This window comes from Haemorhous mexicanus, chromosome 32, assembly GCF_027477595.1.
Source record: "Haemorhous mexicanus isolate bHaeMex1 chromosome 32, bHaeMex1.pri, whole genome shotgun sequence".
Lineage (NCBI taxonomy): Eukaryota > Metazoa > Chordata > Aves > Passeriformes > Fringillidae > Haemorhous > Haemorhous mexicanus.
The window spans coordinates 777351-789644 of NC_082372.1; the positions used below are offsets into that span (position 1 = coordinate 777351).

Below are 12294 nucleotides of genomic sequence, written 5' to 3' on the forward strand. Positions count from 1 at the left end.
CAGAGCTCTTCAATAAAAGCACCTGCATATAATCATTTCTTGTGATTATGTGTTCCTGAACACTAGCAATGCAATCATTGAAAGAACACACCACACCCTGAAATCCCTTTTGGATAAACAAAAAAGGGGGGAGCCAGAGGCAACGCCTCACATGAGGTTGAATAACGCATTGTATGTGTTGAATTTTCTCAATAGCTGCTTTTCAGAACCCAATCCACCAATTCTCAGGCATTTTTCTAACAGCACTCAGGGAAAACTAAGGGAGAATCCTTTGATCAGAAATCCAGAGACAGGACAGATTGAAGGCCCCCTTCAAACTAACCACGTGGGGCAAAGGTTTAGCTTGTATTTCCATAGGGCGAGGTCCAAAGTGGGTGTTGGCGAGACATGTGAAGCATTATCGGACTTGGATGCAAGAAGATACGGATCCCAGAAACAGAGAGGCAAGCATGCAGACGGAAGGAGAGGACAAGACCGTGGACATCTCCTTGAACAACACATAAAGAGCCCAAGGACTTGGGGTTTCTTTCAGGGGCTTGGGTGTCACGGCTTGGCAAAGCTTCTCACATGGAGTGAAGCCATGAGTTTGAGATTCGATCAGGTATTGCTCGTGTGCCTCATCCTCCCACCTATTGCCTTAGGCAAAGGGGCAGATTTGCCCATGGTCCAGCCAAAACAAAATGTTTGGGAAGCTTTGGCTGATGCAGTGGGTTTAGACAGCGTCTGCTCGACACATTCAAGGCCAGGGAAACCATTCTCAACATGTTTGGTGGGCTTGCTGATGGATGAATGGCCAATTCCAAAAACACTCCTTTAAAGATTTCACAGGTCGTTATGGATCCTGTGAATGAGTGGCATCTTTGGACACAGCTCCTTCCTCTGGCTCCTTTTGAACCTCAGGAACTGGAAATTTTTGGGTCAACAAAAATGAATTTTTGCTTAAAGTCTGAGCTTCCAGAAGTGACACAAGCGGGAAATAAGACAATTGATGTCACTCCAAATCATATAATTTATAGAAATGCATCTGCTTGGTGCAAATACACCAAGATGACAGCCAAACCATCACTCCCGGTTCCAGCACAATTGCCACGGGGAATCTTTTTCATTTGTGGGGACAGAATTTAGCCTGGTATCCCTGCAAATGTCAAAGGTAGTCCATGCAGCATTGGGAGAATTTCACTATTAACACCCAATTTGAAAATTTTGAAAGAGCAAAAACATAGGGGAAAAGATCAGTGGAACAATACAGTCCAGATTGTGATGATGATGTGCACACATGTGAAAAAAGCCATGGGGGCTGCTTCTAGCTGGATATCTGGATCCCTGCAGGATCAGGGTGCTCCAGGCGAGCACTCTTGGGCCGGATAGCTCAGCCTCCCGGAGGCTGGGTGTCCGAACCCAAACTGCTCTATAGCTGAGGCCACCTTAACAAGCTCAGTGATTGTCAGCTTTGGTGATATCAGCTCTTTCATAATTTCAGCTCTCGGCTTGCTAAAGGTGCTCTGGCTAGCAGTGGCTTCTCGGGGCAGGCGTAGAGAGAGAGAGAGAGAGAAGGCAGCCCCGGTGGTTCTACAGTGGTTTTATTGAGGGGTCTGTGAAGGGTTCTGATGACAGCACTTCTGCCAGAATGGGCCAAGGTAGCCATTTTTATAGTGTTAGGGGGACTTGGGAACTGACCAATTGTAAGGGTTAGGGAAAATAGCCTATGGGGTCACAGAAAGATAAGCAGGCCTGGAGGACCTGAGGGAAGACTTCTGGTTTAGTTGCTATGACTTGGCATTTTCTTATCTCTAAGCCTCTCTCCTCCACAGGGCTTTAGTTAGGCCCATGTCTGCTAAACACGTGGGACAAGGCTTGGAAAATTGCTGTTGCAGTTTTCTCACCCCAGGCAGCATCAGGAGTAGCCTTGACTCAATTGGACCGCATGGGTTGCGGGCTGAGCAAACATGCTCGAGCTGTTTCTCTTACACTGAATAACATGTTTACAGACATAAACAGCGTGAGACGGGCAACTCTCCAAAACAGAGCCCCAACTGATTATCTGTTGCTGGCACATGGACATGGGTGTGAAGAATTTGAAGGAACGTGCTGCATGAACCTGTCAGATCACTCAAAATCAATTAATGAAAACATCAAAAAGTTACAAGAAAGCATTAACAAGCTCGGGGAGGTCACTGGATCCTGGATGGATGATGTGGTTGGATTTTTTAACCTCTCACCACTGTGGAGGGAACTTTTAAAGATAGGTTTTTATGTTTTAATAGGGCTTGTGGTTCTTCTGCTCATTTTACCATGCAGTTTTGTGCATGCGGTGGGCCATGAACGAAGTTGCAAAAGAGGTGGTTTTGGTACAAACAGAAGGGAGATATGTTGGAACCCAGAACATCCCTCTGGCTGTCCAGAATGGCCAGGACCCCTGCCAGGGGGCTCAGAAACCCTGGCACAGAGCCCAGAACACCTGTGGTTTTGATTATGACCCGTGGAGGAAGTTACCAACCTTATATGAAGATCAGCAAGCCACAAGAGTTTAAGTAGAATAATAGTGAAGTTGTCATGGGGTGAAAAAGTAGATTTTGGGGGTTTTAGAATGGGGATTCAGGGGGGCAAGATGGAGGGATCTGTGCGTGTCCAGCCTTTCTTCTTCTTGTTCTTGGCCTCCATCTTCTGCTGTGATCTTGGCACTTTTAGACTGGTTAACAGTAGAAGCTGTGAGCTCCTGTCTGACGGGAGCATCTGTGGATCCCACCGGAATGGCTATGATGGGCGGGATTTCATCTCCTTTGACCTGGAATCCGGGAGATTCATGGCGGCTGACAATGGTGCTGAGATCACCAGGAGGCGCTGGGAACAGGAAGGGGTGGCTGAGCAATGGACGAATTACCTGAAGCACGAATGCCCGGAATGGCTCCGGAAATACGTCGGGTATGGGCAGAAGGAGCTGGAGCGCAAAGGTGGGAGCAGAATTCCTGTGGCAGTTTGGAATTTGGGGATGGAGGACTTGGGAACACAGTAATTCCTGTGGGAATTCCATGGGTAGATCTCACTTCCATCCCCTTCCCATGGAATTCCATGGTCAGATCTCATACTCATCCCATTCCAGTGGGAATTCTGTGGGTAAATCTCACTGTCATGCCATTCCTGTGGGAATTCCATAGGTAGAATTCACCCCAGTCCCATTCCAATGGGAATTCCATGGATATTTCTTACCATTATCCCATTCCAGAGCCCCCTGATGTCCACGTGTCCAGAAGAGAGGAACACGGGACGCTGATCCTGTCCTGCCATGCATACGGATTCTACCCCAGCACCATCGCAGTCAGCTGGATGAAGGGGGGTGAAACCTTGGATCAGGAGACGGAGCGGGGCGGGATTGTTCCCAACAGCGACGGCACCTTCCACACCTGGGCCAGGATCGAGGCGCTGCTGGAGGAGCGGGAGCAGTACCGGTGCAGGGTGGAGCATCCCGGAATGCCAGAGCCCGGGATCTTCGCTTGGGGTGAGGCTGGGAATGTGGGGATTGGGAATTTGGAATTCCCAAATGGGGATTCCCCTCCCCCTCCTCACTATCCCGTGTTTCCCAGAGCCAACATCTGGCGGGAATCTCACCGTGGTGGTCGCTGTGTCTGTCATCGCTGCCATCCTCATCCTCATCGGATTCGGCGTCTGGAAGCTCCAATCTGGTAACACACGGGATGGGGGTTGGGAAGGGACACGGATCCACCCAGCACCGTTCTGGGAATCCTGTGCCACTGATGCTGATCCCACTTTGTTTACACAGGGAGAGGGACAGGAATGGATACAACCCAGCAGTCTGTGAGTTCCGGTGGTGGATCCAACTCTGGATCCCCTCTGTGCAGATCCCAGGATGGATCCTGGGGTTAATCCTGGTGTGTGATCTGTGCTGGAATCTCATGGATCTTCTCTTTCTGCCGGAAAAGACATGGGAATGAATGGCTCTGCTGCAGGTACAGCGTGGGATCAGGGTGGGATTCCAGAGCGGAATCAGGGCAGGATGGACAGACTGGGATCAGGGAGGGATTTCGCATCAGGGCAGGGGTCTAGAGTAGGATCAGGTGGAATTGTAGAGTGGGATTGGAGCTGGATTCTGGAGCAGGATCAGAAAGGATGGATGGAGCAGGATTGGGGCAGGAGTGATGGAGTGGTATCAGGGCTGGATTCCAGTGTAGGATTGGATGGAATGTATGGAGCCAGATCAGGTGGGATCAATGGAGCAGGACTGGGACAGGACTGGGGTGGGATCAGGTGGAATTCTGTAGCAGCTCCCTCTCCCAAGGGGCTCCAGCCAGGTCCATCCTGTGGAATGGGGACAGGGCCAGGGTGACACCGTGACCCTCTCTCATCCTGGCAGTAATCACCACCTGAGTGATCCATGGAGCTGGAGCCAGCTCCTTCCCTCTTCCTGGGAAATCTGAGAGCTGCCAGTAGAGCTCATCCTGCTGCTCCCACCTGCCCTACAGCTCTTGCTAATGGATTCATTTCCTCTTTTCTGTTTCCCAGTGTTTTAAAGGCAAGAACCACAAATATTACAATGCTTCACTTTTGGTGTGAAATTATCCTGCTTGGGGCAATAAATCCTGCCTGGGGCAATGTCCTAGATTGTCCAGCAAATTGTATTCTGTTTACTATCTGTATGGCACTTGTCTCCTGTTAAGTAGGCAGTTTTCCCTATCTCTTTCACAACTGGGGAGACATCTGCTGATAACAGGCTATGGAATGTCACTGCATGACTGATAAGAATTACAGCAACCCCGTGTGAGATGCTCCGCCCAGAGAGGGGAGCTAAGCATGGATAATATGTGGATATAATCCTGAGTTTCTGGAACACCAACATGGCTTCTCCACTGGATTTCCCAGAGGAAACAGCTGCTTTCTTCCCCGGCACCTTCAGAGGAAGACTTCACCCTTTCTACAGGATCCCTGCTCCAACAGAACCACACCTGACACTCCGGAGGACTGCAGCCACAATTCCAATTGGACTGCTGCCAGCACCCTGACCAACAGGGTGTCAGTGTTGGTTGGATTTACTGCATTGTTTATTTTATCCTTTTATTTTCTTCCCTAATAAAGAACTGTTATTTCCTGCTCCTATATTTTTGCCTGAGAGCCCTTTAATTTAAAATTCATAGCAATTTGGAGGAGTGGGGAGGGTTTGCATTTTCCATTTCAGGGGAGGCTCCTGCCTTCCTCAGCAGACACCTGTCTTATCCAAACCAAGACAGATTTTGGCGCACAACGCGTGGCTCGAGGGCACATAAACAAAAAGGGAGTAACAGTTCTTGAGTAATCTGTGTTTTGTGTGCGGCTATAGAAACCTCATTAAGTGACACCATGTGGTCCAGCTTACCCTGGTTTGGGTGGCACGTGATCATGGCTGTATTTCTCCCATTTGTAGGCCCTTATCTTAACATGGGTCCTATAACCAAGGCTACTATGGCTGTTATCCTGTTTGTCTTATGGGTGAATAAGTTGAGGAATTCATGGATTTTTCATGCCTCTGGAAAGCAGGAGCATGGATTCACAGCTATTACACATTTACTGTATGTTTTTGGGGTTACTTTAATAATGGCACCCACAGTAAGGAAATGACACCGCGGGAAATCATCTCCCAACCCTTTAACCATCTCTTTGGGTCTGCCCCCAATTTTTGAAGGGTTAAGATCCACTCTGAATACTAATGATACCATATAGTCCCTGGTGTTGCTGATAGGCCTGTTCTGTTTAGCACTTAGAGAAAAAGGAAGATTAACTTGGATAACCACCCTGACACCTACTCCAGAGCCTAGGGATGCTGCCCCAGAACCTGACCCTACCCCACCGCCCACCCCAGATGTGAACTACCCAGATTGGGTGGGGCATCTGGTGAAGGAGATGCGCCAGATGCTGAAGGAATACACTTCCCCAGCTCATGAGAAGCCCTCCCCCTGCCTTGAAGAGAGAGAATCTAATAGTGCAGCAGCAGAACCCACAGATGTTACAACTGTCCAGGTTCCAGCTGAACTGCAAAGGCAGTCACAGCCAGCAGCAGTTGCCCCTGTAGAAACAAGGAGATCTAAGAGAAAAGCAGAGCACCCAGATAGGAGCGGGCCCTCACAATCCACAGGGGAGCCAGAGGTTGCGACCATCACCGAGTCCCTGATGAATGAAAGCCTCTGAAAGCTGCACAAAGACATTGTACGACGGGGACGTGAAGCTTATACAACCTGATTACTTCAGGTCTGGGACCTTATGGGTACAGGTGTCCAACTAGATGGTGGTGAGGCAAGGAATTTGGGACCCTTGACTCAGGACTCAGGTATGAATCAGATTTTTGTAAGGTGGCCAGGGTCTCTTTTCCTTTGGGAGTGGCTTTTAATGACTGTCAGAGAGAGGTTTGTCCACAGGGAAAGAATGCAGGAGCACCACCATAGAATGCACTGGAAGACCTTTGAGAAAGGGATCCAACAGCTGAGAGAAGTGGCAGTACTGGAGGCACTCTTTGGGAGGGATGGACAGCATGATAATGACCCCAACAGGTCAGGTACACAGGGCAAATGTTGGGGAGCCTGACAAATCTGGGGCCATCTCAATGCACCACCTTCATTGCAATGATTGATGCTGGTACCAACCAAGAGACAGTGGGCTCTGTTGCCAACAAGCTTAGAAATTATGAAGGTATGATCAATGGCCTGATGCAGGCTCCTGTCTCTGCCATGGTCCAAGAACTCAGAGAGGAGATGAGGGAGATGAGGGAAGTGGTGAGAAGAACAATTCCCACATTGCACCAGTGCGAGTCACAGGCCCCAGAGTCAGAGCCCAACGTTCCCCAGCTAAAGAGAGAGGGTGCACATACAAGCTGACCTGTGGTTCTTTCTGCGGGACCATGGGGCAGACATGGGAAAGTGGGATGGAAAACCCACTTCTGTCCTGGCAGCACGGGTGCATCAACTCAAGCAGGGAAACACTAACCAAGGCAACTCCAGTAGTGAAGGTAGCCTCAACCTCCCATGACTGAGCTGCTGAGTATGATCTGTCAGATCCCCTTGAAGGAACATCTAACGTGGATGCCCAGGAAAGAAATAATAACCAGGGTTAGAGGGACCCTGCCTCTAGCCAGGGAGAGGCACAGGAAAACCGGATCTTCTGGGCAGTGTGGATCCGATGGCCTGGCACATTGGAACCACAAAAATACGATGCCCTAGTTGATACTGGTGCACAGTGTACCCTGATACCATCGGGACATGTGGGGGTGGAACCTGTTTCCATTGCCAGGGTGACGGGGGGATCACAGCAATTGACCCTGTTGGGAGCTGAGGTGAGCCTGACTGGGAAAGACTGGCAGGAACATCCCATTGTGACTGGCCCAGAGGCCCTGTGTATTCTGGGCATAGACTTTCTCCGGAATGGCTATTACAAAGACCCAAAAGGACTCAGGTGGGCTTTTGGCATAGCTGCTGTAGAGGCAAAGAACATTAAGCAGTTGAACACCTTGCCTGGACTGTCAGAAAACTCATCTACAGTAGGTCTCCTGAAGGTGGAAGAGCAACTAGTGCTAATTGCCACCTCGACGGTGCACCGCCGGCAGTATCGGACGAATTGAGACGCCGTGATCCCCATCCACAAAATGATCTGTGAGCTGGAGAGCCAAGGGGTGGTCAGCAAGACTCACTCACCCTTTAACAGTCCCATCTGGCCTGTGCGCAAGTCTGACAAAGAATGGAGATTGACTGTGGACTATCGTGGCTTGAATGAAGTGACTCCACCACTGAGCGCTCCTCTGCCAGACATGCTGGAACTCCAGTATGAGCTGGAGTCCAAGGCAGCAAAGTGGTACGCCACTGTTGACATTGCCAATGCATTTTTCTCCATTCCTCTGGCAGCAGAATGCAGGCCTCAGTTTGCTTTCACCTGGAGGGGAGTGCAGTATACCTGGAACCGACTGCCCCAGGGGTGGAAGCACAGTCCCACCATCTGCCATAGACTGATCCAGACTGCACTGGAAAAAAGTGAAGCTCCAGAACACCTCCAGTATATTGATGACATCATTGTGTGGGGGAACACAGCTGTGGAAGCGTTTGAGAAAGGACAAAAAATCATCCAAATCCTCCTGGGAGCTGGTTTCGCCATTAAAAAGAGCAAAGTAAAGGGACCAGCTTGTGAGATTCAGTTCCTAAGAATGAAGTGGCAAGATGGACGGCGTCAGATTCCTACAGATGTCATTAACAAGATCACAGCTATGTCTCCACCAACCAATAAGAACGAAACGCAAGCTTTCCTAGGTGCCATAGGCTTTTGGAGAATGCAAATTCCCGAGTACAGTCAGATCGTGAGCCCTCTTTACCTGGTCACCCGCAAGAAGAACAGTTTCCACTGGGACCCTGAACAACAACAAGCTTTTGCCCAGATCAAGCAGGGAATTGCTCATGCAGTAGCCCTTGGCCCAGTCAGGACAGGACTAGATGTGAAGAACATGCTCTACTCTGCAGCCAAGAACCATGGCTTGTCCTGGAGCCTTTGGCAGAAGGTGCCTGGGGAGGCTTGGGGTCGACCACTAGGATTTTGGAGTCGAAGCTACAGAGGGTCCGAAACCAACTATACTCCAACCGAGAAGGAAATCTTGGCTGCCTACAAAGGAGTCCAAACCACCTCAGAGGTGATTGGCACGGAAGCACAACTCCTCCTGGCACCCCGACTGCCAGTGCTGGGGTGGATGTTCAAAGGCAAGGTTCCTTCCACTCACCATGCCACTGACACTACATGGAGCAAGTGGATTGCCCTTATCACTCAGCGCGCCCGTACAGGTAAACTGAATCGCCCTGCGATTTTGGAGATAATTACAAATTGGCCCGAAGGTGAGAATTTCGGTGTCACAGATAAAGAACCAGAACCAGTGACACGGGCTGAAGAGGCTCCTCCATATAACCAGCTGCCACCAGAGGAAACACGCTATGCTCTTTTCACAGACGGTTCCTGTTGCACCGCAGGGATGAACCGGAAGTGGAAAGCAGCCGTATGGAGCCCCACACAACAGGTCGCTCAAGCTACCGAAGGAGAAGGAGGATCGAGCCAACTTGCTGAACTCAAAGCTGTTCAGCTGGCCCTGGACATTGCTGAGAGAGAGAAATGGCCAAGGCTCTACCATTATACTGATTTGTGGATGGTAGCCAATGCTCTTTGGGGATGGCTGGAGAGGTGGAAAGAGGCCAATTGGCAGCGTAGGGGAAAACCAATCTGGGCTGCTGATGAATGAAAAGACATTGCTAGTTGGTTGGAGAAGCTATCTGTGAAAGTCCACCACATAGATGCCCATGACCCCAAGAGTCGGGCTAATGAAGAACACCGAAACAACCAGCAGGTAGATCAGGCAGCAAAAATAGATGTGTCGAAGATAGATTTAGATTGGCAACATAGGGGGGAGTTGTTCCAAGCTCCATGGGCCCATGATGCCTCAGGTCATCAAGGTAGAGATGCCACACATAAGTGGGCACAAGACCGAGGGGTGGATTTAACCATGGACAGTATTTCTCAGGTTATCCATGACTGTGAGACGTGTGCTGCCATCAAACAGGCCAAGAGAGTGAAGCCCCTGTGGCATGGTGGGCGGTGGTCCAAGTACAAGTATGGGGAGGCCTGGCAGATTGACTATATCACAGCGCCCCAGACTCGCCAAGGCAAGTGCTACGTGCTCACAATGGTAGAAGCCACCATGGGATGGCTGGAAACCTACCCTGTGTCTCATGCTACTGCCCGAAACACCATCCTGGGCCTGAAAAGCAGGTCCTGTGGAGACATGGAACCCCTGAGAGGATTGAGTCAGACAATGGGACCCATTTCAAGAACAATCTTATCCACACCTGGGCCAGAGAACATGGTATTGAATGGATATATCATATCCTCTATCATGCACCAGCTGCCGGGAAAGCTGAATGGTGCAATGGACTACTCAAGACTACCCTGAAGGCACTTGAGGGGGGAACTTTTAGAAATTGGGAAATGAACTTAGCAAAGGCTACCTGGATGGTCAACACCAGAGGGTCTATCAATCGATCTGGTCCTGCCCAGTCTGAACCCCTGCACAGAGTGGATGGAGATAAAGTCCCTGTTGTACACATGAAAGGCATTTTAGGAAAGACTGTTTGGATTAGTCCCACCTCAGGCAAAGATTAGCCCATCCGTGGGATGGTTTTTGCTCAATGACCTGGTTACACTTGGTGGGTAATGCAGAAAGATGGAGAAAGCCATTGTGTACCACAGGGAAACCTAGTCTTAAGTGAGAACTGTGTGTAGGGTTTCATTGTGATGCAGATGGAAATAGAATAAGGGGTGGATATTGTCCTGACTGCCAAGCAAGATGTATACTATTTGCCATCTGAATGACAGTTGTCTGTTAAGTGGGCTGTTTTCCTTATCTTTTCCACAACCAATCCTCCCTCAGGGGAGACATCTGTTAATAGGCCATTGAATGTTACTGCATGACTGATAAGAACTACAGCATTCCATTGTGAGATGCTTCATCCAGAGGGAGGAGCCAAGCATTCCTACCCAGATATAATCTGGAGATTCTGGAACACCAGCCCAGCTTTCTCCACTGGATTTCCCAGAGGAAACAGCTGCTCTCTTCCCCTGGATCTTCAGAGGAAGACTTCACCCTTTCTACAGGATCACTGCTCCAGCAGAACCACACCTGCTACTCTAGGAGGAGGACTGCAGGCACAATATCAATTGGACTGCTACCAACACCCTGACCCACAGGGTGTCAGGTTGTGTTCTGACTCTGTCAGTGTTGTTCTAGTGTACTGCATTGTTTATTTCATCCTTTTATTTTTCTTCCCTAATAAAGAACTGTTATCCCTGCTCCCATATATTTGCCTGAGAGTCCCCTTAATTTCAAATTCATAACAATTCGGAGGGAGGGGCTTTACATTTTCCATTGCAGGGGAGGCTCCTGCTTTCCTTAAGCAGACACCTGTCTTTCCAAACCAAGACAGGAATGTTTTCCAAGACTGGTATTAGGAAAACAGGAGCCTTTTAGTAATTCCTGAGAGCAGACAGTATTTCTGATAAGCTTGGAATGAGCTGAGCCCAGGTGCCGTTTCCAAGGACAAGCCCGAACAAGGATTTCTCAGATCACACTGCAGCCTGGAAAGGAGGAGGGGGCAATGCACCACCACACTGGGATCTCAGGGGTGCCCATGGCCTGGGTGACACTGGCCTGATGTCAGGAACCCACCAAAGCCATTCTGTCTCTGCCCCCCGCAGCTGCACAGGGCAGAGAAAATTTAACCAAGAGTTCCTGGGCCAGGATAAGACTGGGAGGGATCCCTCACCAAACACCAAAATGGGCATCACAGACCCAGCCTGGGCACAGGGAGGGAATTTATTATCAAAAAAATCACACCAGGACAAGGAGAAGAAATAAATCTCTCCAGCATCGTCCCCCACCCAACAAGGGTCACCCAGAATGGGCGTAACCAGGGCTCTGCCAAACAGGAGTCACTGGGGATCATCCAATGTGGATCCTCTCATGAGGGATTGTTGTATTGCACTAAAGATGGAGCTGGAGCAGCACATGAAGCTCTTCCAGCACTTAGGACACTCACAGGGCTTTCCTTACAGCTGCCTCTGTTGATGTTGGATCAAGAGATAGCTCCTGGAGAAGATCTTCCCACACTCAGGACACTCGTAGGGCCTCTCCCAGGAGTGAATGTGGCAGTGTTCCCCCAGCTCAGAGCTGCTGCTGAAGCTCTTCCCACACTTCCCACGCTCGTAGAACTTTTCACCAGTGGGGATCTTGGCGATGATTCAAGAGGGGGGAGCTCGGGGATGGAGCCGGGACAGGTGGGGCTGGGGCAGCACTGGGCTCTGGACCCGACCTGGGCGCCGCCCACGCGCCCCCTCCCCAAACAGCCCCGGGGTGGGGGCGCAGGTGAGGTCCGGGTGGGGAGCGCAGGGCTCCTGTTTTGGGGTCCCCACTTTCGCACCCTCTCCCACACCTTCCTCACCTCCCCCCAATCCTCAGCCCCTCCCGCTCTTCCTTTGGGGGGTCCCCTCCTCCTACTGCAATTTTGGGCTTCCACCGCCCCCTTTTCCCCCTTCTCCCGCCCTGTCCCACCACCTCCCGCCCCCCCCGCTCACCCGAGAGCTCCGCGCCCGCAGCCGGGGGGGCTCCCAGCACCACCAGTGCCACCAGTCCGGCCCCAGCTGCCGCCCCTCGCCCCATGGCCAGCGCCGGGCAGGGGCCGCAGCCCCGAAGCAGCCGCGCTGCGCTGGGAGCACCAGTCCGGAGCGGGGCGGGCT

General features: G+C 50.7%; 1 protein-coding gene across 1 annotated transcript; it reads left to right on the forward strand.

Moving 5' to 3' along the window:
• Nucleotides 1–2593: 2593 nt before the first annotated feature.
• On the forward strand, nt 2594–5109 carry LOC132340579 (class I histocompatibility antigen, F10 alpha chain-like). Its single transcript, XM_059871653.1, has 4 exons — nt 2594–2951; nt 3224–3496; nt 3582–3965; nt 4370–5109. The coding sequence occupies exons 1-3, from the start codon at nt 2609–2611 to the stop codon at nt 3815–3817; spliced, it is 852 nt and encodes a 283-aa protein (XP_059727636.1). The 5' UTR covers nt 2594–2608; the 3' UTR covers nt 3818–3965; nt 4370–5109.
• Nucleotides 5110–12294: the final 7185 nt, after the last annotated feature.

Excerpts from the sequence above, each read along its gene's own strand:
- LOC132340579 (XM_059871653.1), top strand. The coding sequence starts at position 2,609 with ATGGAGGGATCTGTGCGTGTCCAGCCTTTCTTCTTCTTGTTCTTGGCC. Across the intron at positions 2,952-3,223 it reads GAAGGAGCTGGAGCGCAAAG|AGCCCCCTGATGTCCACGTG; the intron begins GTGGGAGCAGAA and ends ATCCCATTCCAG. Across the intron at positions 3,497-3,581 it reads GCCCGGGATCTTCGCTTGGG|AGCCAACATCTGGCGGGAAT; the intron begins GTGAGGCTGGGA and ends CGTGTTTCCCAG.